Source organism: Canis aureus, chromosome 34 (genome assembly GCF_053574225.1).
Source record: "Canis aureus isolate CA01 chromosome 34, VMU_Caureus_v.1.0, whole genome shotgun sequence".
Taxonomy (NCBI): Eukaryota; Metazoa; Chordata; class Mammalia; order Carnivora; family Canidae; genus Canis; species Canis aureus.
The window spans coordinates 5,803,466-5,829,832 of NC_135644.1; the positions used below are offsets into that span (position 1 = coordinate 5,803,466).

A 26,367-nucleotide genomic window follows, 5' to 3' on the forward strand; every position below is an offset into this window, starting at 1 on the left:
TGAAACATCTTCAGTAATGTGAGAGATACATACTCCCCAGAAGGACATTTATGGGCAGAATCAATTATCCCATTTTCCAATTCCCTAAAATAGTGGCCTGTGATTCTAAAATCCTTGGAAGTTATTACTATACTACTAACACTATTCTGTAATAAATTTTAAAAAGAAAATTGCACATTATGCAACTTAGAGACACAACTCTTCAGCGGTATACGTATGCCTCAGTTTCCTCATGCGTAAAATAAGACCAGCACTGCCTGCCTCACAGACTTAAAGAGAAAAGTACTTCAAGGGCCTGGTACAGTGCCTGCCACAAGGTAGGCGCTTGATAAACTTCAGTTTCCTGTCTCAAACTATACAGTGCCAATCCTAGTATCAGCTCTGGCCATTCAAAAGTCGTTTTAGTTGACCTCATCGAAAAGAGTCTCTTTATGTCACCCAATTTGACATTTATGTAAATGAAGGAATATCTCTCCTAGAAGTAGAAATAAAAAGTAACCAAACGTTGGTTTTCTGGGCTTGCAGAAATCATATTTGGGGGTGTTTCAAACCTTCTTCCTTGAGGCTCCATAGCCTCCCCTTCAGATACATAATATCTTCAGGTTCCTTCCAGTCTCTTGCCAAAACCTATCCTTCCCAAAACCTTATTCACATTTAGCTTATCCTTTCCACTAAGATACTTTGAGAAAAGTTTGCACAAAGGCACATAGCATTTAGTGGCAAAAGAAAGAACTCAAATTGGGTGTCTGGGTGGCTCAGTTGGTTAAGGGTCTGCCTTTGGCTCAGGTCCTGACCCCAGGGTCCTGGTCCCCATCAGGCTCCCTGCCCAGCGGGGAGTCTGCTGCTCCCTCTGCCCCTCCCCCATCTGTGCTCACTGGCTCTCACATGCTCTCTAATAAGTAAAATCTTTAAAAAAGAAAGAAAGAAAGAAAGAAAGAAAGAAAGAAAGAAAGAAAGAACCCAAACTTCTGTTTGATTTCAGAGCCTGTGTTTTTAACTATTATGCAACATTGATTTTAATTTAAATATACTCTTCTCAGGGCATTCTCAGGGTATCAAAATCTTAAACTGAGAAAGGAAGGGGTTAAAATTCAAGTATCAGCAGTGAACAACAGAGGATCTAGAGAAGAACTAATTGTCACGTTACCCTGGCAATGCATAGTCCTGTGACCAATTCTTGGTTTGTGAAACACAGAACTAAAACTTGAAAAGTCAAAATTTGGATTTTCTTCTAGTATAAATCTACTAGCCATCTTTCACTTTATATTTGTTGGCATTTTTTTTCCTGAATCCTTATTTGAAACAGGTCTCAGTAATATTTTACCTACCTCTTCCATTTCGAAGGAGTCCTTCTGCTGCGCCATTATATTTCTTATGGATGGGATTGTCAGCGGTGCACACGGCTCTTTTTCAGGTGTGGACACATGGATACTTTTCATCACATTGCCGTTTTCTGGCTCACTGTGACTAGGAGTGTTAAAATCGTTACCTAAATCAGATTCTAGAATACCAGATTCCTCACCCAGTTTCATCTCATGATTTTGAGTTTCTTTACTTTGCTCACTTTCAGTTTTTTGGTTAAAATCACTATTTGCTTCATCACAAAGTCCAGCACTCTCCATAACAGTTGCTGAACTCCCTGATACTTCTTCTTTAACTGTAGCCAACATAGAAGAGGAGTCTTTCTTCTTTACAATTTTTTGAGACTTTTGATCATTTTTACTGCCACTTTCTTCCATCACTGAAACATTTGGAATCTTTCCTTTTTCAATTGCTGAGGAAGGAGAACTACCTTCTCCTCTCTCTGTTTTATCAACGCATAAATTTAGTTTTGATAGTGTTTTCATTAAACGGTTTGCAGTGTTACTTCGGGTTAAAGGCGGAGGTGAGTCTGTTTCCTTGTTGGAAGTCACTGAGGACATACTTCCGATTCTCTGGAGGGGAGTCCCAGAGACTTGAGAATATAAAGAAGAAAATGCATTGGCCACAGTAGTAAGCACTTCAATTTGACGAAAACGGCCTACAAAAAAGGAAATTACATTAATTTTATATCGATCTGTCTACATATGTATACACATATTAAACAAATCACTATTTTTCAGAATTCCAGTAAACTGAACTTAGATCACAAAGATCACAAAACCAGAACCTTTTTCTTTATCCAATGTTTAAAAAAGTTCCCTGTATTTACCGGGGAGAGGGAGAAAGATTTTTCATTCTAAGCACTAGAATTTATGTTTTAAGAATTTATGTAAGAATTTGTTTTATGATTTAAAACCAGAAAGAAGCACAAAGCAGGACAACACTGAATAAAACAGAAAGGACTAGCTATTGATCTACAGTTCTGATTCTATTTTTATGCCTTTGAGTCCATTAAAACTCTTGCAGATGTTCTCCCAAGAAAATGCACTGAAGTCTCTATTTTATACCTAATTGTGAGGGGGGTCAGGAGGGAGAAGAAGGGTTGTTAGATTTATAGATTCTTAAAGCTGCTCAAAGGACCACCTAAAGACCCCATTTTTGGAACTTCTGTTCAACAGAGAAAAATAAGATATACATAAAAATTATCAAGTTAGCCATGCTATTATAAATTTACAGAAAAGCACCTAAAACTGACTGACTTTAATAGTAACAAGCCACCCCCTCTTTCCTTTTTGAACATCAGCAATCTGGAGATAAACTTAAGTACAAGGTTCTGCATGTCAGTTATAGTAACACTAAAGTCAAGGATGAGGAGGGGAAAGTTAGCTTCTATAAATAAATAAAAATTCAGAATCAGTAAAATGGCTACTGTGTTAACCTCAATAATTAAGTTGCTAGTACTATTCCTAAAAATTAGTAAGGCTTCAAAAAAATAAGAACATCTCACTGTGGATGCTAATATTTAAAAACCTTACTTGTTAAAGCATAATTTGGGTTTTCTACTTCCATCCGTTGCATCTGAGCACTCAAAAATACTTTAATATCTATCCCTCTAGCAAATGATGATGAGTTAAAAAATCTGGAGGGAATTTTAGAAGCAATATCTGGTTCATCTCGTCCAAATCCAAGATTATAAAGGATTTCTTCAGGATCTTCCTCATAAAGTTCCAACAATTCTGAAACACTACAAAAAAAGAAAAAAAGAAAAGAAAGAAAAAACATCAAGATATAAGTTTAGAGTTCACATCACATTATAAAAAAAGAGCTTCTGCTCTTAACATCACTATTTACTTCAGCATCTTTATATACTGTGTACTAAATGTGATATATGACTCTTAAAGAGTCCATTCTTTCAATCTGTTAATATTGGTAAAAAGAGCTAGTCCCTCAGCAGATACTCAGCAAGACTCCCTAAATTTGATTCCTCACCTTATTTTCTTTGTCATTTTAAAGGAGTCCCAGTAAAGCAGCTAAAACAGAGGACAGCTGAGGGAGAATAAGAAATAAATGGATTAGGAGAGAAATGAAAAGGGAAAACACATTAGGAAGTTGGTAGCACAGGGCATCCTGTAGAACGTGAGCTTTTCTGCTACCTTTGGCCAGCACTATAAGATGCTGTACAGGTAACAAGGTGAACTCAGAAAGGGAGGGAGGAGCTTACATTCAAATTTTCTCTAACTACTTTCACTCAGGAAGTAGGAGGAGTAAGGTATGGAGAGAATGGGTTACTCAAAGGTAAGTTCTTGTTGTGATCCTACTGGGAATTAAAGCTTTCTCATCTCTTCTTCCTCATACCAGGAATAATCCACCTTTAGAGATTCACTGAGGAAAATGTTAGAGATAAAACTTGAGCTGAAGAAAATTTCAATTTGCTTCAGAGAAGATGCTCAGATTCCAATACAATAATTTGGATAACAATTTAAACTGTTCTACAGGTAGACATACTTGCCTATTTTAATATATATTTTGAATAACTTTGATTTAATATGTTGAAGATAAAGCTATCTTTAAATATCAAGCTTTACATTGTAAAGTTTATTCTGACTTTTATGTCAGAGTAACTCAAGACCCTAAAAAAAATGGAGAATTTTGGAAGAAGTCATTCCACTATGGAGTTCCTCTTTTAAGTCGATGAAAGGCCTCACTCAAAATATTCATTCTGACAGGAATTCCAGCAGCATTATAAACACATTCGCTGCTTTTTATTTAGTCTTAATTAAAAAAAAATTATTTTTTTATTTAGCTTTTTATTTAGTCTTAATTAAAAAAAACAGCAACGAAGGAAACCTTTTGGATTCTTTTTGATTTCATATTATTAAGCCAAATCCAAGACTGAAAAAGTGGTAAGAGTAGGTCATCTATAACACAATGTAACAGTAGTATAATTTCAGAATAAGTTACCTTGAAACTGTCCCACTACTTTTCCCTGATCCAGTGGAATTCATACTTCTCCCTTTCTGATGAAACTGCAGTCTTCTCTCTTTGGCCAAGATATTATTGCTATAAACAAAATTATATAAAACCTTAGTTTCATAAATGTTCTCATTTTTGAAAAAAGAACAAACAGCACAGCTACGTACCAGTTTTCAATTTGAGTATCCGTTTCATGGAGGTGGTTGGCTAAAAGAATAAATGCAGGGCAGATCTGTTAAGACAGTAACAACTGTAATATATAGTCATCAAAAAAACAGATTAGCTAAGTATTACAGCTAAATGTCTAATATCCCAAATCGTTCTCTTGGTTCATTAAATCTGCATCGTTAAAAGTAATATACAGATCAGTATGTGCAAACCAGTAGCTTCAGAAAGGTGGTTTTGTTTGTTAGCAGCGTAAAACTACTCCCTTCACTAATGCTTAAAAGACATGTAAATAACCAATTAAATTTCTTTAACAATTAGAAATAAATAGTAAGAAGATATACAGCACCTGTAGTAAATGTGGTCCTAATTAATAAGTTTAAAAGCTGTTACTAAAGAAGACCTTAAGAGCAAAAACATGATTTAACATTTTTACGTGTATACATAAATTTGTAGTATGGTTTTTTAAAGGCTGAAAATTCATCCCAGTTACAACCAATTTTTCATGCCTCTACTTTGAAAATTTCTACTCATTTCAAAATAAGTTTTCTTAAAAAAATTGCTTTTTAACTTTATCCTAGAATCACAAGTTTTAAACAGGTAAATTTAGAGTGAGTTAAATTGACTCCATTTAACTTTTATAGACAAATACAAAGAATGAAAATAATTATAAATGTATTTATTTCAGTGTACCAGATTTCTCTTTCCACTTCTGATCTGGAAAGTCAATGGCAATTTGTTATGTTTCTTTGTATATCCACTCAGAAAGGTGCCTAACACATAGCATTCAATAAATTATTTGCTGAATGGATGAAAAAAAGTCTTGAAATAATTTTTAGTAAGTAAAACAACATAGAATCTCCATTCTTCTGTGGAACTTCCTTTTAGGTTCTGGTTTCCAACAAATCCATTCAATATGGATGAACAGGCAAAACAGAAATGATTTTTGGAGCAGTAGAAAATATACTTAGGATATCATAATGATAGATACATGTCATTATACATTCCTGTAAACCACGAATGTACATGACCACGAGTGAACTATAATGTAAAGGTTGGGTAGTTATGATGCCTCATTACAGTTTCCTCAATTGTAACAAATGTACCAGTCCGGTGGGGGACATTGATGATGGAAGAGGCCACGTAAGTACGGAGGCAGGAAATACAGGGAAAATCTCTATGCCTTCCCCTCAATTTTCCTGCAAACCTAAACCTGCTCCAAAAAAGAAGACTTAAAAAAAAAAATCCATATTGTGAAATTAAGACAGATATCAAAAGTGCTATTTACAGTAACACTGAAATGCATTTTAGTAAGGAGTTGACAACATGCTCAACTGTACTGATTGGGAAGCAGTAAGTTTAACTTCTTTACAGAGCTTATTCCTTGAAAACACATTAACTGAAATAATAAAACCTAATATAATCACATATTCTAGAGTTAAAAGGTTAGGAGGTTCTAAATAGCATACAAACATTTAAAACAGCAAAAGATCAAGGATACTCCCTTCAACAGATAAATTCACCATTCATCAACTTATAATTTTAAATGATTTAACAAAATTCTTAATTCTTTTTGATAAAAAAGCACACATTAAGAACCCAGCTACCATTCTTCCAATACCAGTAAAATAATAAAAATTCAATTCGATTCGATTCAATTCTACATTTACTGTAAATCCACTGGAAAAGATAATAACATCTATGAAAATTTAAACATGGCACAACACACTTTTAAAATAATGCAGTCTGGAATAGACATCAGCATAATGATTTCTAATTAAATTCTAATAACTCTTGTGTGTGTGTGTGGGTCCTTTAGTGTTCTAAAGATCTGGAAAAAGAGGAAGGGGGAAAGACAGGACACACTTGAATGAAAGAGAAAGATAAGCCGCAGCTGTAAATCTGACATAAGGCTACCTCACACTAAAAATAAGCTTCAATTTAGTCTTCCCATGTATAAATATTTAAGTTTCCTTCCTTCTGGCGGGCAAATCTTCCCTCAGTTCTATGACCATTGTTTGCCCCCAAACAGTTCCTTTAAGCAATTAAGTCCAAGGAAGAGACATGGACATTTCACAATGGTTTTCAGAGTCATTTCTACATGTATCCTACAAGCTCTGACTAGATTACTAACATATAAAACGTTCTGTAAAATGTGTCTGAGCCATTTTCAAGACCTTTGACTTTGGCTCTGAGGAATGAATACCTGAAAGCACTCAACTCTTTTTTTTTTTTTTTTTTTTTTTTTAAACGTTAAACCTGTATGAAAATAGAGTTCTTCCAAACAGATATACCTTCAGCTCCCAATGACAAATCATCTTCAAAACTGCCTCCATTTCTCACAAGTACACCTGAAAGAAACATTAGAAGACTCATCCTGGTGTTCTGTTCTTTTGAACCTCTATATAAAATCATAGTTTTAACCTAAAGCAAATTGACTAAGCAAAAAATAAGACACAATAAAGTCTTTCAGACCTGAATGTACTCAGAAATTATTCCCATTATATAATTTCAAAAAGTAAGTATAAGCTTTACTTTGTCACAAACAAACCATGATCCGCAGCCAGGTAAAGTTGTTAAAAGCCCCGATAAGGACTACTTTATACTTACTTTGTCTTTGAAGACAGTCATTTAGCTCACATCTTACCCAGGAGTTTCATGGAAAGTCAGATCCCAGAGCAATCATTGCTTTTACCTCCCTTAATAGTCAGGAGCTCAAGCTAGATTTTTCTAATACTATAAATGCTTTTTATATGCCTTGCCACTACCTGCACATTCTTGTTGTACTTTGAACTTAGGATTCTGTTTTCCACAGGTGGTAAAATTTCAGGTGTGGCAATTTCAGTTAATGTAAGCAAAGAAATGCTATATTAAAGCTGATCCAGTTCACTTAGTATTTTCCTTATGTTTACATATATTTCTACATTTAATTAATCTTCAAAATATCTAACTGGACAATAAAAATAAGAGTTTCACATTGTGGAAAGGTTCAGTAATTTGCTTGCGCTATTCACTCACTGTTCTATGATTTATGACAAGGTTTCTTTCTTATGGCTTTTCTCTCAGAATGGCGTATTTTATAAAATGAACATCATTTTTACGATTTATATATGTTATACTTTCACTCAGAGGACAAATAAAGTAGGGCCCTCCTAAAGAACAAATTTAGAAAGGCGACTTTCGCTTACCCTTGAGTGTATTACTGCTTTGCTCATCCAGTGAGGCTCCCAAAGGGGTACTGAAACCACATAAACATATAAACCTTAGTATTAAAAAGCTGCTGGAGAGTTGTCACTGCACAACTTTACACTTAAAGGATCATAGCCAAGCAAGCTTCTAATCACAGTTTAACTCTCCTCCCCAAACACAAAAGGAATGCAAGCATGTTACATAAGTAATATCCTACTAAGCAAACACCTATCTTCAAGTCAGTTCACCAGGAATGGTTTAATCACACGTCTGATCTGCCAGCAATTAAGAGCAAGAATTGTAATTACAAGTGATATGGATTAGCATTTTCTTTACAAAAACAGAAAAAGAGAATGTCAGCAGACATTAAGAAAATGTCTGCTTCCCTCAATCCCTTCCCTAGAAACAGGAAACAGAGTTAAAAGAAAACAAATCTTTACCTTAATAAAATTTGACAGTCAGAATCTAGTTAGAAATAAGACTCAACAGTTTTTTTGTTAACCTACCACCAGCATTTTAAAGCATCACTCAGTGCCTCCCTTACCCCAACTACTATATCTTTTTCGGTCTAAATGGAGAAGCTTGAGGGGTTTTTTTTCTGTTTTTAAACTATGAAATACGTGTATCTTCATTTAACTCTGAAAACGAAAAAGTCGGCTTGAGAATCAACCTTAAGAACCAGCCATTGCTACAGTTTTTTCACATTCTTTCTGTTCAAACACAGATAACTTAGAAATCTTTTAACGTGAAAATGTTTTTCATTTCTTTCTCAAAAGTAAATGATAAGAAGAAACACTTGTTTTCTTTTGAAAGTTCTGTTTTGTGATTTGAACCATCCGCCAGTAACAGTTTATACCTGTTACAAATTCACATCAGATATGGGATCGGATCATAAAAAAGTCTCAGAAAAATATTACTGAAATGGCAATTGAATGTGAAAACTTTCTGCAAGTATACAAGCAGTGGCAGTTCTTAGAAAATCAGTGCTTTTGAAATGTAAAAGAATCACAACTACTATAAAGACAATAAAAACTGTGAACTGAGTTTTTGCATATATTTTAATAAAACTGAAATTTATGCCTTTATAAAGTCCTTTTTCTTCCCGGATGGCTACTTTCTTAGGACAAAACACTGTTATTACTCCTTCTGCAGATGTCTCTACTGATCTGTGCACTAAAAGAAAATGGCAAAGAGAATATGACTGCCATTCTCCTTCAGAAACCAGTTTCTCATTCTTCTAACTGCTGTCTTCCAAATTCTCTCAAAAACTATCCTTTCTTAGATGCTAATTCAAGCAACTTATTTCCACTTAGTCAAAAAAAAAAAAAAAAAAAAGATCAAAATAAAGACCCCCTCCCCTTAAAGGAATGACAAATGGTATCTTTATTCAGGATATGGACAGCAGTAAGAAAAAAAAAATGAGAATGTATCAAGGGAAAAAGGCCAGCTTTAGAACATTGATAAATAATGTTACAAAGTAGGTATGTGCCCAACTCTGAGAAGGATCCTAAACTGTTAGAGGAAAAAAATAAAATAAAATAAACGACAGTTGCATATATCCTAGCAGTCAAATCTGCATTAATACAGCTAGCATTACAAGACTGTTTGCTCTAGCATTCCCAGGTACAAATGAATACCCCTTTTGTACAAAATAGGTGCAACTGTAAGGAACAAGAAGGAAACCTATGAGGGAAGGAGCAGCAGACTATGTAATCTGCCTACACAAGATTAGCAACAAAACTTTTGGAATTTTCAGAGATGGTAAATCTGATGAATAACATTTGCCTACTGCATTTATCTCTCAAGATCTACTTACTTACTGTCTTCATTCCTATACATCCTAAAGTAAACACCATGTGATTTTTCTCTTGCCGTTAAACACCATTTTTGGTGCATCTTTAGAGAGAAGATCTGTATACTTCATCATATTTCAAGAAATCTATGACACCCCCAATATAGGTTAAGGAGTTCTGTAGTGAAGAGTGCTTGGTAATTCATGAAAATTACTCAAAAATCCTGGTGATTCATCAATACAGGACATTAATGGAGTAGCGGCCAATATTTTATCTGTGTCTAAGGAAGAAAAATAAGCTGGCATATAGGAAAAATCACTCCTCCCCCCCCCCCCAACACACACACACCACTTCCCTACCCCTGGTACTTGAACAAAAAGATTAAGAAAAGCCCAAAAGGAGATGGCAACTACGTGCAGAAGCAAACACCTTAACTGATTTAAAAAAAAAAAAAGTAACATTCTCCATATGAGATTTTACAAGTAGGAAATAAATTGGGGGAAAAATTAAAATATAAAACGAGCTCTTTTTTACTGCAGAATGATTTACTTGCGATATGATTCACATCCTCTCGTACTTCATCTAAGATTTGTACCAGTTGCCAGAGAGCATGCAATTAAACAGATTTACGCCGTCTGAATGCCTTCAAAGCCCCACTTCCCTTCGTGCATTCCAGTGCCATCTGACAATCGCATGTCCAAGGACTGAACTCCAAGAACAAAGTTAGCTGGCTTTACAGCTGTCCAAACAGAATTAAGGCACAAAAATAAAACTGAAGCCCCGGCAGTGGGTGTTCATCATTAAATCCATCTAAGACGCATTTGAAAGGGAAATCATTCCACGCCGGATATACAGATGTCAAAAGTAAAATAACCGCGTGAAACGTGAAAATCCTTTCGGATAAGAAGGAGGCAGGAGAATAGTAAGTAAGGCCACGGCCTGGTGATCCCTTGGGTCTCCGACCCCCTTCACCACGGCCGCCGACGCTCAGCGGCCACAGTACTTGCATTTCTAATCTTCTGGAGGAGGAAACCGTCGGCCGGCTCGCCTTCCGGCTGCGCGCTCGCAAAGGCCCTGGGGCCACCGGGCTGCGGCCGCACGACCCCGGGCGCGGGGCGCGGGGCGCGAGCCCGGACTCACCGGCAGTCCTTGAGCCATATCGCGATCTTCTCGTTGGGCACGTTCCCTGCGGGGCAGAGCGGGGGACACCCGGTTACCGGCGCGGGGGCTCCCGCGGGGTCCACCTGCCCGCCCCCCGCGAGGCTGCGCGCGCGTCCCCGGGGGGGCTCCGGGCCCCGAGCCGCCGCGCATTTCAAGGTCCGGAGGGTCCCGCGGCCCCGGCTCCGGCGCCCAGGAGGACCTTCCGGGGGGCCCTGCCGTGCCCGCCCCCGCCCCCGCGCCCCCCGCCCGCGCCCACCTCTCCCGGCGGCCGCCCGCAGCTGCGCGCCCGGGAGGTCCTCGTCGTCGTCCTCGTCCTCCTCCTGCGTCGTCGCCTCCGCCGACAGGTCCTCCGTCTCCGACGCCTGCCAGGAGCCGCGGCACTTGGCCCAGGCCTTCCTCCGCCGGCTCGCCACTTGCCACTCCAGTTCCTCCTCCGCCTCCGCCGACGCCGCCAGAGGCCGGTCCATGGCCGCGCCGCGCGCTCCGCCGCCCCGGCCCGAGCCTGCGAGACACGCGGCGGCCGCGGGGACCCCCGCCCCTGCTGTCAGCGCCCGGCCGGGCTGGGGGCCCCGGGGAGCGGCCGCGGGCGCGGGCGCGGGAGGGGGCGGAGGGGGCGGGGGCGGGGGCGGAGGCGCAGGCGGAGGCGGAGGGGGCGGGAGGGAGGGAGGGAGGGAGGAAGGGGAGGGAGGGGGCAGGCGGCCCGCGCTTCACATCAAGCCGGCGCGGCGCGGCGCGGGAGCGCGAGTGGCCCGGGCGGGCGCCGCGGAGGACGGGCGCCGGCCAGCCCCGGACCCTGCCCCAAGCCCCGCCCCCGGGTTCCGGCCCCGCCCCCGCCCGACGCGCCGCGGGCCCGGCCGGCCTCTGCGCGCCCTTCCCCGGCCCCGCCCCCAGGTCCCGGCCCCGCCCCCAGGTCCCGGCCCCGCCCCCAGGTCCCGCCCCCGCCCGACCCGCCGCGGGCCCGGCCGGCCTCTGCGCATCTGCGCGCCCTCCCCGGCCCCGCCCCCAGCCCCGCCCCCGGGTCCCGGCCCCGCCCCCCAGCCCCCCCCCCCCAACGCGCCGCGGGCCCGGCCGGCCTCTGAGCGTCTACGCGCCCCTCCCTCCAGCCCCGCCTCCTTCCCCGGCCCCGCCCCCGCCCGACGCGCCCCGGGCCCCGCCGGCCTCCGCGCGCCTGCGCGCCCCTCCCCCGGCGGCGTGCCCCGCCCCCTTCCGGCCGGGGGCGCGCGGGGCGGGGCGGGGCGGGGCGGGGCGCGGAGTGGGGCGCTGGGGGCCGCCGCCGCCGCCGCCCGCGGAGGGGCGGACGTTTGCGGGCCTGTTTGTCTGCAGGCTTTGCTGCCCGACAAGTGCGCTCGCGGGAGAGCCGCGCCAGGCCACGCGCCTCGCTCGCCCGCGGCCGGCCCGCCGTCGCCGCCGTCCTGTTCCCCGGGTCCCAGGGTCGAGGATGAAGATGCAAAGAGGCGCGTAGCTGGCATTTGCCAAAATGTCAGAACTGGGAAAGGCCGAACTTGGTGAAGCGCCACTTTCTTCCTTAAGAAAGTCATTGGTCGTGGCTTTGCTGTGTGTGAGCAGGGACCGAGGAAGAAGGCTTCGTCCGGAAATCCCGCGTGGGACGGGAGAGAGGAAGGAAAGTAGAGCAAGGGACGGCCAGGAAAATGCAGAAATATTTGCTTGGACTTTGGTGTCTGCAAGATGCGACGAGAAACGGATGACGTCGGGGCTCAGAACTAATTTTAAAAAGGCGTCTGGGCATCTCGCCCTCCCCCCGCCCTTAAGGCTCATCTGGTTTAAAGACTATAAAATCCTATGGAGAATCACACACCCGCTTCTGGGGGTTTACCAATGTCTGCAAGGTAGTGTCGAGAATGGAGAATGCACGCTGACTGCCCAGGGCCACCTGAGCTGCAGCAGTGGAACCAGAACCAGACCCAGGGCGTGAAGGTTCACTCCAGCCTTTTTTTTTTTTTTTTTTTTTTTTTTTGAGCCTGAACAGACTTTTCAGCCCTTCAGAGCCCTGTAGCAAGATCCTGCTAAGGACTGACTGACTTTCAGAGTAGGTTAGAGCCTGACTTACTGACCCTTCACAGTAGGCTGGAGCCTGACTCACTGACCCTTCAGAGTAGGCTGGAGCCTGGACGTACCGACCCTCAGAGTAGGTTAGAGCCTGACTTACCCTCAGACGAGGTTAGAGCCTGACTTACCCTTCACAGTAGGCTGGAGCCTGGACTTACTGACCCTTCAGAGTAGGTTAGAGCGTGACTTACTGACCCTTCACAGTAGGTTAGAGCCTGACTTACTGACCCTTCAGAGTAGGATAGAGCCTGACTTACTGACCCTTCAGAGTAGGCTGGAGCCTGGACGTACCGACCCTCAGAGTAGGTTAGAGCCTGACTTACCCTCAGACGAGGTTAGAGCCTGACTTACCCTTCACAGTAGGCTGGAGCCTGGACTTACTGACCCTTCAGAGTAGGTTAGAGCGTGACTTACTGACCCTTCACAGTAGGTTAGAGCCTGACTTACTGACCCTTCAGAGTAGGATAGAGCCTGACTTACTGACCCTCAGAGTAGGCTGGAGCCTGGACTTACCTTCAGAGTAGGTTAGAGCCTGACTTACCCTCAGACGAGGTTAGAGCCTGGACTTACTGACCCTTCTTCACAGTAGCTTAGAGCCTGACTTACCCTTCAGAGTAGGTTAGAGCCTGGACTTACTGACCCTTTTTCACAGTAGCTTAGAGCCTGACTTACCCTTCAGAGTAGGCAAGAGCCTGGACTTACTGACCCTTCACAGTAGGTTAGAGCCTGACTTACTGACCTTTCACAGTAGGCTGGAGCCTGACTTACTGACCCTTCAGAGTAGGATAGAGCCTGACTTACTGACCCTTCAGAGTAGGCTGGAGCCTGGACGTACTGACCCTCAGAGTAGGTTAGAGCCTGACTTACTGACCCTTCACAGTAGGCTGGAGCCTGGACTTACTGACCCTTCTTCACAGTAGCTTAGAGCCTGACTTACCCTTCAGAGTAGGTTAGAGCCTGGACTTACTGACCCTTTTTCACAGTAGCTTAGAGCCTGACTTACCCTTCAGAGTAGGTTAGAGCCTGGACTTACTGACCCTTTTTCATAGTAGCTTAGAGCCTGACTTACCCTTCAGAGTAGGCTAGAGCCTGGACTTACTGACCCTTCAGAGTAGGCTAGAGCCTGGCATTCTTTGGAAAAGTGAGCAAGTCAGAGAGTGGGAAGTGGTGGGAGAGGAGGCCCTGAAAGGGTTGGTCAGAAACCAGGCAGAGAAAAACTATGCTGTCTTCTCAGTTTTGTCCTGGGTCCTGTCCGACCCCACCCTCCTTCTCTGGGGCTCCCAGCTTCAGCGTTATCTCCACATGCTGCTGCTGACTCCATGACTCCATGTCCTTGCATCTCAATGGGCTGCTGTTCTTTCCATCCTATGCCTTCATGAATTGCAGAACCTTTCCTGGACCACATCTTTCCATCACTCTGATCTCCTCTCTCCCACGATTCCTGATACACAACTGAATGTCTAGGTCACTCATTTTGAGCCAGAAAAGTGCGGTAAGTGCTATGACTGGCCTTTGAGGGTACGTTTGGCTTCCCGGCCACACTGTGACGTTATTCTGGATTCTTCTTGTACCCCTTACACTTTCAGTACAGTTTTGTTGTTTAAATACTTTGAGACAACAGAGAATTTTTGAGAAAGGTGACGGTGTACCATATTTTATATTTAAAAGCCAAATGCCAGGATCAATCTATAAAGAAAGGGTAGGGGGACCCCAGCAGGTAATATTAGCATAGAATATAGAAATTGTTGAGTCTCCAATAGCACAATTGCGTGTTTTCTTCTACATGATACTTTTTAATGCAAGATGTTGAGGATACAGAAATAGTAGGGGAAGGAAATCCTTGAAACAGCAAGCTATTTTGAAGGGTTTTCATTGCATTCTCAGCCTTGAAATTTCAAAAAAAAAAAAAAAATGCCCAAGGTGTTTCACTTATTGAATAATGAATGCCGTATCACACATGAGGAGAGTCTAGCTATTTGCTTCAAGGAATTTTTTCCCAAAGAGACCAACTGCGAGTCCACATTGCAGAAGCTCTGCATAAGGAATAATGTCTGATTCACCCACGCTTATATGCTGACGAGCTAGAGGAATAAACACATTCATGTTAGATGTGAATAATTCCATCCAGCAAGCTGTAGTGGAAACAGTAGGGTCTTTGGTGTTAGAGTGAAGTTTGAAATCTGTTTCTGTGTCTTTCTAGTTTTATGGCCTAAGGCAAGACAGTTCTTATCTCAAGCCATCACATTCCTCAACTGTGAAATAGCAATCCTGACAACAACCTTCCCAAACTGATGTGAGCATCACATGGAATCACAGGGAAGTAGGAGCTCAGGATAGCTGCTGGAATTGTTATCTTGCAGAAGGCAAAAATCAATTTTATACTAGGGGGATTGTTCTTATACTGGTAAGCGACATCTACATGCTTATGCAGATGAATTTTTTAAATGGCATAAATTTAGGCTAAAGCATAAACATGCTCTGATTAGATAGTTTTAAATGGAAAAGCTTGTATCAGAAATGAAACATTATGCTCAGTTCAATTACTTTAGTTACTTTTTGCTTTTCCAGACCTTAACAAATGCCTCAAAATTACTAAACAAGATTTACTTTTGGGTAAGCTAAGACATTTTGTTCTAGTTATTGCACTGTTGTTCAATAATATTTATGCAGTCAAAATTTTATTTTGTGTATCAAAATCTTAATAATACAGACTCTGATCAGAAAGTGGTGGCATTGTACAGTTAACCAAAGTTTCATCCCTTATTAAGCCAGATAGATAGATAGATAGATAGATAGATAGATAGATAGATAGATATTGGAAGGTATAAGCTAATTGCAAATTAAATAGAGCAGCATTTTCTATTTCAATAGGATTGCCTGGGAAAAGAGCTCTATATGAAATAAGTTTGGAAAAACACTATATATTATATCCCCACTTCTCCAACCCAGGCCAGTCATGATGAACATAAAAGAGAAATAAATTTAAAGATTTATTGGGGGGGGGGGGGAACTGGTTAACTTCATTTTACCCAATATTTCTAAAATTCATTTCAAACTGAAATCTTTGGGGCCTGCTCAATACGGCTATTACCATTTCCAGGGATACTGGTGGAAAACTTTGCAACAGGAAACAAGAGGATGAAAGGAAAATGTTATCAGTGAAAAATTCTTCAAAAACTTTCAAGGTTTATTTACAAACCATATAAATGAGCAATGGGGAAAGGTGGTTAGTCTGACTTAAGATATTTTTCTGATATATTTCTTTAAGTCATTATTAATCTTTAAAATATTTCTAGTTGTATATATTTTAAAGTAACAAAACTCATTTTTGTGGTCTATATTTGAACCTATTACTTTTTCTTAGGGTTTTTCCACATTAGCAAAAATTCAGAGAGTGTGATACTAGTTCATTGTCCTCCTGAGTAACCATTAATATAGCATAACAACCTGCTATTTTGATTTCCCTTATTTTCTCAAGTACACACCTGTAGGAGAAGCAGGTATTAGTTAATACCAGTGGAACGTTCCTTGCAGATTAATCACATAATCTGGGTTAATTTACATACTTTCTAATTTTTGGATGTTGAAGATTCATCATTTTATTACCCATTTCCCTGTCCTCAGATCACAATTTCTTGACATTGCCACATAGGGCTAAATATACCCTTTCCATGGCAAAACCTTGTAGATACCTTGTTTTCTTTTCAGGGGCTCAATTATTTGGTGTTTCTGAGCAACAGGTAAGAACAGCTCATCTATTCTTCATCAACAATTGAAGCAAGATTATGTAACAGAATAGGCTTTATTTGGTCTGTTTCATGAATTCATGAAAGTTTAGATCAGTCCTTTTTTTTTTTTTTCCTATTGAGTTCTGCCCTAAAATATTTTTTAAACACTCTGACATTTTGAATCATAAAAGCTTTAGAAGAGGTACATCTATCGATATTAAATACTCAATCTATGCCATTTGATATCAAACATTTTTATGCAGCACACAGCAAAACAAGAGGATGCCATGATTGCATTTCCCAGTGTTAACACTGTCCTATTATATGATCAATGTATTGATACTCATTTTCTTCCTACTTTAAGATTAATTTCTAGCTCATGTCACATGTATGATTATTTCCTATATTTCACAATGCATATATATATTTAGAATTACATTTACGTGTAAATCTTCCTATCATTTTTCATGAGAATCAGAAGAGGTTGGTGACTAGATGAACCATATCTAATACTGATGTATCTTTAAAAGCTTAAAATGGAACTGACCTTATAGACAGTTCTTTAACACACACACACACACAATGTCTTTTTAAAAACTAATTCTGATGTGTGCCTGAACCTGAATAAATATAAACTGTACTGCCTCTCCCACCACATTTCCCTTCTGTAATCTCCTTTCTGCAGCTCCTTCATGCCCATCTCAGAACAAACACAATCTGCATTCAGAACAGGACCGTTTACAAGTTCAATGGAGTTATTTTGGGTGAGTCATTGAAAACACAGTACAAAACCTTTCCTCACTCACCAGAAATGCATTTTTAAAATAAAGCCAAAATGAACAAGGCTTGGCAAGTTTGAGGGTGGACAAAATGGGGAGAGAGTAGGGTTTCTGCCAGACTCAAGACAGGATTTTGCTAAACCATTTTTGTCTATTCCTTACATTCAACTCTACCAATTTTTCTTATTATCCCTGACCAAAAAGTATAAGATTGAGCAGGTGGGATATCAAAACAAGGGCACTTCATATCAACCACCTCATGATACTGAGTAGAACCAGCAAATCCCTTATACCTTACTATCAGTTTTAAGTCCCGCTCTTGCCATTCTTTAATTCAGAAGCTGTAAGATGTATCCACTGAATAATCCCTTTATTCTAAGTAAATCAATTTTAACAAATTAATTAGATAATAAAATATTAAAGGAAATAGAGCAATAGAGACAGAAAATAATAAGCTAGTTCCTTAAAACCCTTTGAAGTTGAATTAATATAATGAAAGTCTGTACAATGGCTTGCTCCATTTTAGATATTTAACATTCAGGTATTCAATGATTCTATGAATCAGTGTAGATCATTTATCTATATATATAACATACTACTCACCCTTTATCCTGCAAAAACTTTCTAGCAGAAATACAAGCAATCACTCTTCCACAACTTGGTACAAATCAGTTGAGGTTCACATCTCATGAGCAGAAACCTAGAATCAATAAAGAGAGATTCTTAAATATATAATGATAATTCAGAATTCCTCTGTCATAAAATTTGATGGTCCATGAAAGCCACTTTTAACACAGGTTGACCCAGCAAGTTACTTTGTAATTACCACACCTTGCAGGCAGCCCTACAGTTAGAATTGTTCATAAAGGGTCTATCTCCAAGCTTCAGGGACAAGCCAGGTTCTCCTAAATGGAACTATGCAAATGTTCTCCTTGAACTCCCTGCAAATTATCAGTTTCCACAAGTCAGGGTGACAATTGTTGGTTAAACGGAATGAAAACTCTGTGTTTGAAAGTTAATCTGGCTATGAAAGCACTAGGGTCATAATAAACAAACACATATTTCCTGCTGTAGTTTAAGAGCATAGCCAAGAACTCTGGTTTCCCACATTTGGGGAATTTTTTCCTTTTCTTTTATGGTTAGGCAATTGTTTTTGAATTATAAAATAAGTACTTATACAGGCTTCAAAGCTTATCTCAACCATCTAAGAATGATTTTATCATGTTTAGTTGTATTTAAATATAATCTACAAATGATCAAAAATTAAAGGGACTAAATATCTATTGATGAAAACCCAAAACCAAGGACTTCCCCACAATCTTGTTTCAAATTGAATAGAAAAATGAAGCAAACCTCCATTAAAATTTTTTTGGAGGGTGGCCCTGGTGGCGCAGCAGCTTAGCGCCGCCTGCAGCCTGAGGTGTGATCCTGGAGACTTGGGATCGAGTCCCATGTCGAGCTCCCTGCATGGAGCCTGCTTCTCCCTCTGCCTGTGCCTCTGCCTCTCTTTCTTTCTGTGTCTCTCATGAATAAACAAATAAAACCTTTAAAAAAATAAATAAAATAAATTTTTTTTGGAGTAGGCAAGAAAGGTAGCATATTTGGCCTGAATTACGTTAGCACTAAGTCAAAACGCTGAAAGTCAGGCTTATTAATAGACTGTTATTAAATAAAAGAACTACAGGATAAAGGTCAACACAGGTTGTTTGGGTTAATTTTTTAAAAATCCCCCAAGCCTGTGTCTTTCAATTTTTTTACTAGTCAGCCAAGTTGGCACCTTAAAACCTTTAAATACTGTAATTATAATAGTGCTGATATTCGATTTGGAGAAATGCTATTAGAAGAGCAATTATTTCAGTGGACCCAAGGAAATAACAGTAATAAAAATGGATACTTTATATTGAGCATTTGTGCCAGACACAGTACTTAGGGCTGGATTTACAGTGCCTCATTTAATACCACAATTCTATAACAGCTTGTATTATCTTCACTTTATAGTTAGGGAAACTAAGCTTTAGAGAGGTTAACACTTGCCCCAGGCCATGTACTAATAAGTGGCAGAGGGGAACCTGGAGTTTCCCCCTGCAAAGCCTATGCCCTCACCTAAGATGTATAACTGTCTCCTAGTACTCCAGGCCCACTTTTTGTTGTTGTTGTTTTGGGTTTTTTGCTTTTGTTTTTGTTTTATTTTAGAGAGAGTGAGAGAGCATGGGGCAAGGGGTGCAGATGGAGAGGGAGAAGCAGATTCCTGCTAAGCAGGGAGCTTGATCCGAGGACCCTGGGATCATGACCTGAGCCAGAATGCTCTACCACTCTACCCACTGAGCCACCCAGGCATATCTCCAGGCCCACTGTTAGAGAAACATTAGTAATCACTCTCTTGCACTGAAGAGATTCTTCTTGTATAGCTGATGGGCAGTTCTGTGACTCAGAACTGGAAGGAATCCTAGGGAGCCAATTACCTACTGCAACTCTCTCATTTTACAAAGGGAGGGAAACTGAGCTCAGAAACTTTAAGTAGCCTGCTCAAGGTCAGCCATCTAGTTAGTGACAGAAGTAATTAGGGACAAGAATCCATATCTCAAAGCCCTACAAACACTGATAAAAGCAAAGGTAGAAACACTGTTTTTATCTTATCAAATGTTCTGAAAAACTTGGAGAATATGAAAACAAAGATTTTGAGTATGTAGGCTCCTAAAAAGCATGTAATATTATAATTTATCAGTAAAGGTGATACCTCTATTCCAAAATTTGTAGCTGCACCTAGGCATCTTTCTGGAGAGGACTCAAGGTTGGGGACAGTGAAAATCTCTGCAAACTTGAGTATATTATTCAACTAATTTTTGAGTCCTTCTAGAATAACATCCTATATTCTCTTAGATACAAAAACCCAAGACTGTAGCATACCTGGCCCAGCCAAAGAACTTTCTCAGGGGAATCACACTCATAATCAAGAAGAGAGAATTTTTGCTTCTTAACCTAAAATCTGGTCTTCCAAGTAAGCCCTAATTGCCAATAGGAGACCTGAAGTTTTAAGATTTCACCTTTTACCTAAGAAATATTGAAAATTCTATTTTGAAGAGAAACAATAGTCAGAAAGTTTTTCTGAAGGGTAAAAATTCAGCCACTACTATGACTAATATATACTATATGTGAATATTCCAATATGTTAGTATTTAGCCATAATTTAAAGCAGACCAGCAAAGAGCTTGACAGTATCAAATGATTTCCAAAAAGATGGTTTTTGGAAAAAATAGATGGTTTTTACACTCTGATTTGTAAAATGGCATCTGCCTGTATTGATTCTCAATATGAGCAATGATGTATAATGAGATGCGTTATTTCTAATAAGGAGTGTTCCCAGAAATTGTTAAGTACATCAGCCTGTGCTCTCTTTAGGAGAACCTCAGAAGAAATATATTTTTACAATATTTGTTCCAAGAGGAGTTGAAATTACTGGGACATTTTATTGTAATCTCATGGGCACTGGGTCTTGGATAAGTAACAAAGTTTCTGTTTTTAACATTGGTTTCTAGAAAATTGAAAGCCAAATGTGTGGCTCACTCATGGTAGATGAGTAGGTCATCATGGTATGCATCCTAAATCTTATTCATAGCTCTATTTTGTCCCCACCCTTTTTTTCCTTCTATTTTTTTTCCTTTCTCAAAATAATATTTTTATAATTTTGATACTCCTCTTCTTCACGATGATAAGGAATAGCTAAATCTCTAAGAATATTATGCAAAATTATGTTTACGATACAATATATATATCCATAGAGGAATATTAGCAAGGAAACAAAAATGTTCCATTACAATGACAATATTATGGCTTTTTTCCTTTTTTTTCCAAACTTTTTCAAATTGTATTTATAATTTAGGGAGAAAAAGTTATTTGAACTTTGAAAACTCTATTTTTCCAGAGATAGAAGAAGTATGGGAAATATTTGCACGACCCCTCACAATGTATTTCAGTTTGATTATGTCGAGGATAGTGGGGAACTATCATAAAGTGAGGTTGGAATGGTAGGTGAGAGCCAAACTTCAAAGGCCTTGGTGTGCTATTTTAAGATTATGTCATTGTAAGTGGGAAGTTAGAAGCACCTTTCAGTTTTTAACTGAAGGGCTTTATTGAAAGACAACTAGTAACTTTAGAGCTGAAAGAGTGGGACATTGTTAGGCAAGGGAGCCGGTTAGGAGGCTTACTAGTATGGGACCTGGAGATAGGGAGGTTAATAAAGACTCCAGTTAGTCTGGTGGAAATAGAGGCCGCAATCAGATTTGACAAATTGGAAATGGATGGGAAGAAAGAAACAAAATGATCTTCAAGTTTTGTTTTCTACTGTAGGTACATGGATAGGTATTGGTGTCATTCAGTGTGATAGAGAATTTAGAAGAATTTGGTATTTGGCGTTAATTTGTTTAGGAGTAAGGAAAACAAGAAAGAGGAAAGGAAATGGGTTCATTATAGGATATATTAGATATGAGGTGCTTATAAATCATACTGATAGGGATGTAGCCCCAAGCATTCAAAAGTACAGTACAGAGCTGAAACTCTGGATGAAAGTTTGGCTTAAATATTGTAAGGTATGTGTGTGCTTGGACTCACTAGCACTAGAGAGCCATGTTATATTTCCCAAGTAAACTATTCCAAATCCAACAAAGCAGTAGTTATCAATGACTCCTAAAATGCTAAATCCTCTGGTTCCTTTGCAACCCTTATTTTATAGTTATCCTTATAGCTTTTGCAGGACTGACTCTTCCTCTCATTTCTTTCTTGATCTTACATTTTCCTCATCTCCTTAACTGTCTTTCATTCTTTTACCAGCTTTATTGTTGCGTTCTTGAGAGTTCCCCTCTATTAAGTTTACATACTCTCCCTGACTGAGATGGAGAAGACTAAAGGTGGAGAAGTTTGGGGAGAAACAAGAGTTTGTTGAATGTATTAAGTTTGAAACATCCAAAGGGATATGTTGAGTAGGCATTTAGATACATGAATATAGAGCTCAAGGGAAAAATGTGGACTGGAATATTAATTTAAGAGTCGTCATATAAATAGTATGTACAGTTTGACTATTGTGGACATTGCTGCTATAGATAGATGAATGGATAAAGAAGATATAGCATATATATATAATGGAATACTACTCAACCACCAAAAAATGAAATCTTGCCATTTGCAAAGACCTGGATGGAACTAGAGGTTATTATGCTATGTGAAATAAGTCAGTCAGAGAAAGACAGTTATATAATCTCACTCATATGTGGAATTTAAGACAAAACAGAGACTCATGGGGGAAGAGAGGAAAAAATAAAACAAGATGAAATTAGAGAGGAAGACAAACCACAAGAGACTCTTTATCATAGGAAACAAACTGAGGATTGCTGGAGGGGAGGTGAGTGGGGGCATGGGTAACTGGGTGATGGGCATTATGGAGGGCACATGATACAATGAGCACTGGGTATTTTTTTTTAAGATTTTATTTATTTATTCATGAGAGACACAGAGAGAGAGGCAGAGACATAGGTAGGAGAAGCAGGCTCCCTGTAGGGAGCCCGGTGTGGGACTCAATCCCAGGACCCCAGGATCACACCCGAGCCGAAGGCAGATGCACAACCGCTGAGCCACCCAGGTGTTCCAAGCACTGGGTATTATATAAGACTGGTGAATCACTGACCTCTACCTATGAAACCAATAATATATATGTTAATTAATTGGATTTAAATTAAATACAATAATGAAAAAATAAATAAACTCTATAGCTTAAAAACTAGTTGGGGGTAGCAGGGGGGAATTGGTAAAAAATGGTAAGAATTCTGAGCATAGTGCTTGGAGTACTCCACATTTTAAAGGCAGATGAATGAGAAGAATCTAGCAAAAGAGGCTAAGAAAGATCGACTAGTGCAACTAGCAAAATGGGAAGATAACACAGAGAAGTAGTATGTTGAAGGCTCCTGGAAAAAAATGTTTTAAAGAGGAGGAAATGATGAACTCTACCAACTTCCTGAGAAGTTGATTAAGATGAAGACAGAGAATTGACCTCTGGGTTTGGCAGTGCAGATGTTATTGCTGCCCTTGATAATAACCGCGGTGGAAGGGCCAAAAGTGAAGTGGAAGTCTGTGGGGCTGGTTTCTTTTTAGAAGAGGGAAATGGGAAACAGCAGGGGCAGTCAAACTAAAAACAATTAATTGGTTGTTTAACAACCGATTCTTGATAGAACAAGAGAGCAAGAAAGCCATTATATAAATATATGGCCATTCAAGATCATGATTATCTATGTCTGGATAAGATTGGAGAAAAAGCAAGTTCTAAAGTTTTTCCCCTCTGGGTTTATTTCCACTTAATTTTAATATTAGACCTTCTTATAGCTAAGAAGGTCATTTGTCAAGAATAGTCATGAGAAAGGTAAAGATAGAAACAGTAAAGGTAGAGACATCTGATGAAGAGAAAGATGAAGATAGAAAATAGATAAAAGGAAATACAGAGTTGAAGGATTTCTAGCTATTTTCTGAGGACTAAAACATGTTTATTGCTTAAAGACAAGAGCAAGTAGAGAGGAAAAGGTTAAATATACACAGAAAAGGTTAGGTATTTGAAGGGATAAGATCGTGAGAAAGGGAGGAAAATTTATTTCATTTAGGTCATTTCTTTATTTTAGATTGGAAAGAGATGCAATGTACCAATGTAGTTAAATTTTCAAAGGAAGATAATTTAAAGGAGTTCACACCTACGGTCCTATATATACTGTGAGAATTAGGCCAGATTGTCTGCCGAAGTAATGGATCATGAGCTGTTTGGAGAATTTAAAAGAATAAATGTTCAGAATAGTTGTTATTAAAAATGGAAACAAAACCACAGAGGAGAAGTAAAATATTTAACTATTATATACTCTTCTAAGCACCTTATAAATATCAGCTCATTTACTCATAATATGTCTAGGAGATATGCTTGACGATTATTCCCTCTTCGCGTATGAAGAAAATGAGGCACAAAGTGGTTATGCTATTTTTCTAAGGGTGCTCAGGTAGTAAGTAGAGGATCCTAGAACTGAACTTCTGTGGTCAAGCTCCAGAGTCCATGCTCTTAACGCCTTTAACAATGCCAATTGATGGCAATGGCCTAGCTTTACTTAGCAGGTTTAGGTACGTAGGTGGTGAACTTCAAAAGACAAAATTTCACACCCATCCAGGATAGGAGCACAGAGGTTGAGCGTGATGGAAGCTGAAATTATTGATGAGATAAGCCATAGCATGCAAGGTTAGATGGAAGACATAGGGCAGGAGGGAAAGAATCTGGGTCATGTAGAGGCTCAGATTTGAATCTTTGCTATATTCTTAAGGTTTAGGTTCCTTTGAAATCCAATAGTTTGATAGAACCAAGGAAGAGGAATCACTGAAAAGAGCAGGAACTCAGATTAAGAGGGTAAAATGGCGAAGTATAATTAAGAGGGGTAAAGAGTTGCTGGGGATGGCTTGGTAGCATTGGAGAATGGCACTGGTAGTAGATCACTGAAGTCCAAAGAAGCTAAAGGCCTGTGCAGCAGCAGAAGAGGTCAAGAAATGGTGAGTCTAGGGTGTTGGGTGGGGCCCATCTATAAATATTGAAGTCACTTATGAATCACTCACGATGAGACAGGAAATGGGGTGGAGAAAACGGCTGCAGAAACCAGTGGATTGCAATGTGAATGTGATGAGGGAATGAAAGACAGCATGAGAGCGACCAGACAGGCATAATGAACATACTCCAAGCAGTGGAGTCATATAGGCCAACCCTTCCTGTAGCCACCTGCCTCTGGGAGCTTGATGAGGAAGCCAAAAGTGCCATGCACCAAGATGCCTAAACTGGCAGCGTTCCTGAAGAGCTTTTTAAAGAGGTTGAACTGTTGAAATGATTAAAGCTTTCAGTTACTGCAGTGGTCCAACACATTAGTAAAGTAAATGTTAACACAGATTAGTTTATCTAGCCCATATAAAACCATTATCATTTAAGTACAAATATGGCCCTACAGATATTGTAAGTCTTCAAAGGTGGGATGCTGGAAGGAGGAAGAGAACGTAGGAAATTGAGGTATAATTTGGCCATGCGTAATGTGAACAACTGACACAAAGGAGGAGGAAAGAACCAGCAACCATGAAGATGGAGAACCTCTTATATGTGCCCCAAGAATAATGTGGAAAAGAGGAAATGTGCAAATGAGCCATAGTCTTCCCTTAGTTCAGAACACTCAGTAAAAATTGTTATTTTAGATGCAGTGATAGGGGCTTTCCTTGTTCCAACAAAAGGACTGAAAAACCAAAAAATACATTTTTACAAAAAAGAAATCCTATCCCTGAATCAGAAGGCATATAATTAACTACTTAATATCAGAGGAAATTATGTTTTGATCAACACAAATTCAGATTTGTCTTGGTGCTCTATATTGTTGGTTACCTACCAAACCACCACTCCTCCACCTTCTTCCTTACCAATAGAATTCCTTATTATGCCACTGGATATTGGCATCTACATACAAGAGATAAGGCAGCTATCTTGTGACCATAAGTGAAGCCAGCCTAGAAAGAAAAACCAAGATGCTAATAAATTTCCCAGATTTAGGAAACAGTAATGCAGGTTACCCAGTTAAATATGAAATTTCAGATAATGAATGATATCACAAGGGAGATATATGTGTATGTATATATATGTATATATATGATTTAACTAAAATTCAAATTTAACTTGAGATCCTGTATTTAATCTGACAACCCTAGATATTCAGGATGACAAGATGGAAAGTTAGATAGATCCTGTCCATTGATGAAGTAACTGAGTTGCTAAATTGGCCAACTCTGGGACCACTTTAACTGAAAACATTTTAGTATCAGGCAAATGCTCCTTAGTGTTAAGCCAGTTCCTATTACATTTTCTGTTACTTAGAGCCAAAGGCATCCTAATGCAATTTTGTCAGCCCTCTCATTGAGCATTAGTTCAACCCTAAAGATCAATTTACAGATCCTAATTAGTATTTTCAAAAGGTTCCTTTATGAAAGTTTTTGAGTATGAAATACATCTGTTTTCAGAATTCATGGTTTCCCATCTTTGTGTAATACTCCATAAAAGTTATTTTCGTAAAATACATAATGTGAAATGTCTTTCTCTGCACAGGTCAG

The 26,367-nt window shown here is 39.8% G+C and overlaps 1 protein-coding gene and 2 long non-coding RNA genes across 16 annotated transcripts in view; 2 read left to right on the forward strand and 1 right to left on the reverse strand.

The window, feature by feature from the left end:
• LOC144304772 (uncharacterized) overlaps positions 1 to 4,199 on the forward strand; it is a 130,780-nt gene extending 126,581 nt beyond the window's left edge. For both annotated transcript variants that reach the window (XR_013371736.1, XR_013371738.1), the window contains one exon: positions 3,721 to 4,199. This is a non-coding gene — a long non-coding RNA (uncharacterized LOC144304772). The remainder of the gene's footprint in view (positions 1 to 3,720) is intronic.
• ITPRID2 (ITPR interacting domain containing 2) overlaps positions 1 to 26,367 on the reverse strand; it is a 110,918-nt gene that overhangs the window by 26,954 nt on the left and 57,597 nt on the right. For 3 of the 6 annotated variants that reach the window (XM_077883325.1, XM_077883324.1, XM_077883322.1), the window contains exons 3-11: positions 17,821 to 17,917; positions 10,900 to 11,145; positions 10,623 to 10,668; positions 7,689 to 7,738; positions 6,795 to 6,851; positions 4,503 to 4,542; positions 4,324 to 4,422; positions 2,898 to 3,106; positions 1,329 to 2,020 (exon numbers count right to left, since the gene is read on the reverse strand). In XM_077883325.1, coding sequence (XP_077739451.1) covers positions 1,329 to 2,020; positions 2,898 to 3,106; positions 4,324 to 4,422; positions 4,503 to 4,542; positions 6,795 to 6,851; positions 7,689 to 7,738; positions 10,623 to 10,668; positions 10,900 to 11,110 — 1,404 coding nt within the window. In that variant the 5' untranslated portion in view covers positions 11,111 to 11,145; positions 17,821 to 17,917. Of the gene's footprint in view, positions 1 to 1,328; positions 2,021 to 2,897; positions 3,107 to 3,351; positions 3,409 to 4,323; positions 4,423 to 4,502; positions 4,543 to 6,794; positions 6,852 to 7,688; positions 7,739 to 10,622; positions 10,669 to 10,899; positions 11,163 to 17,820; positions 17,918 to 26,367 lie in introns of those variants that run through there. The other 3 variants (XM_077883323.1, XM_077883326.1, XM_077883327.1) reach the window with 3 other exon arrangements.
• The window catches only part of LOC144304773 (uncharacterized), a 76,218-nt gene continuing 61,788 nt past the window's right edge, over positions 11,938 to 26,367 (forward strand). For 6 of the 8 annotated variants that reach the window (XR_013371742.1, XR_013371746.1, XR_013371740.1 and 3 more), the window contains exons 1-3: positions 11,938 to 14,202; positions 14,911 to 15,114; positions 17,124 to 17,202. This is a non-coding gene — a long non-coding RNA (uncharacterized LOC144304773). Of the gene's footprint in view, positions 14,203 to 14,910; positions 15,115 to 15,514; positions 16,451 to 17,123; positions 17,203 to 26,367 lie in introns of those variants that run through there. The other 2 variants (XR_013371744.1, XR_013371741.1) reach the window with 2 other exon arrangements.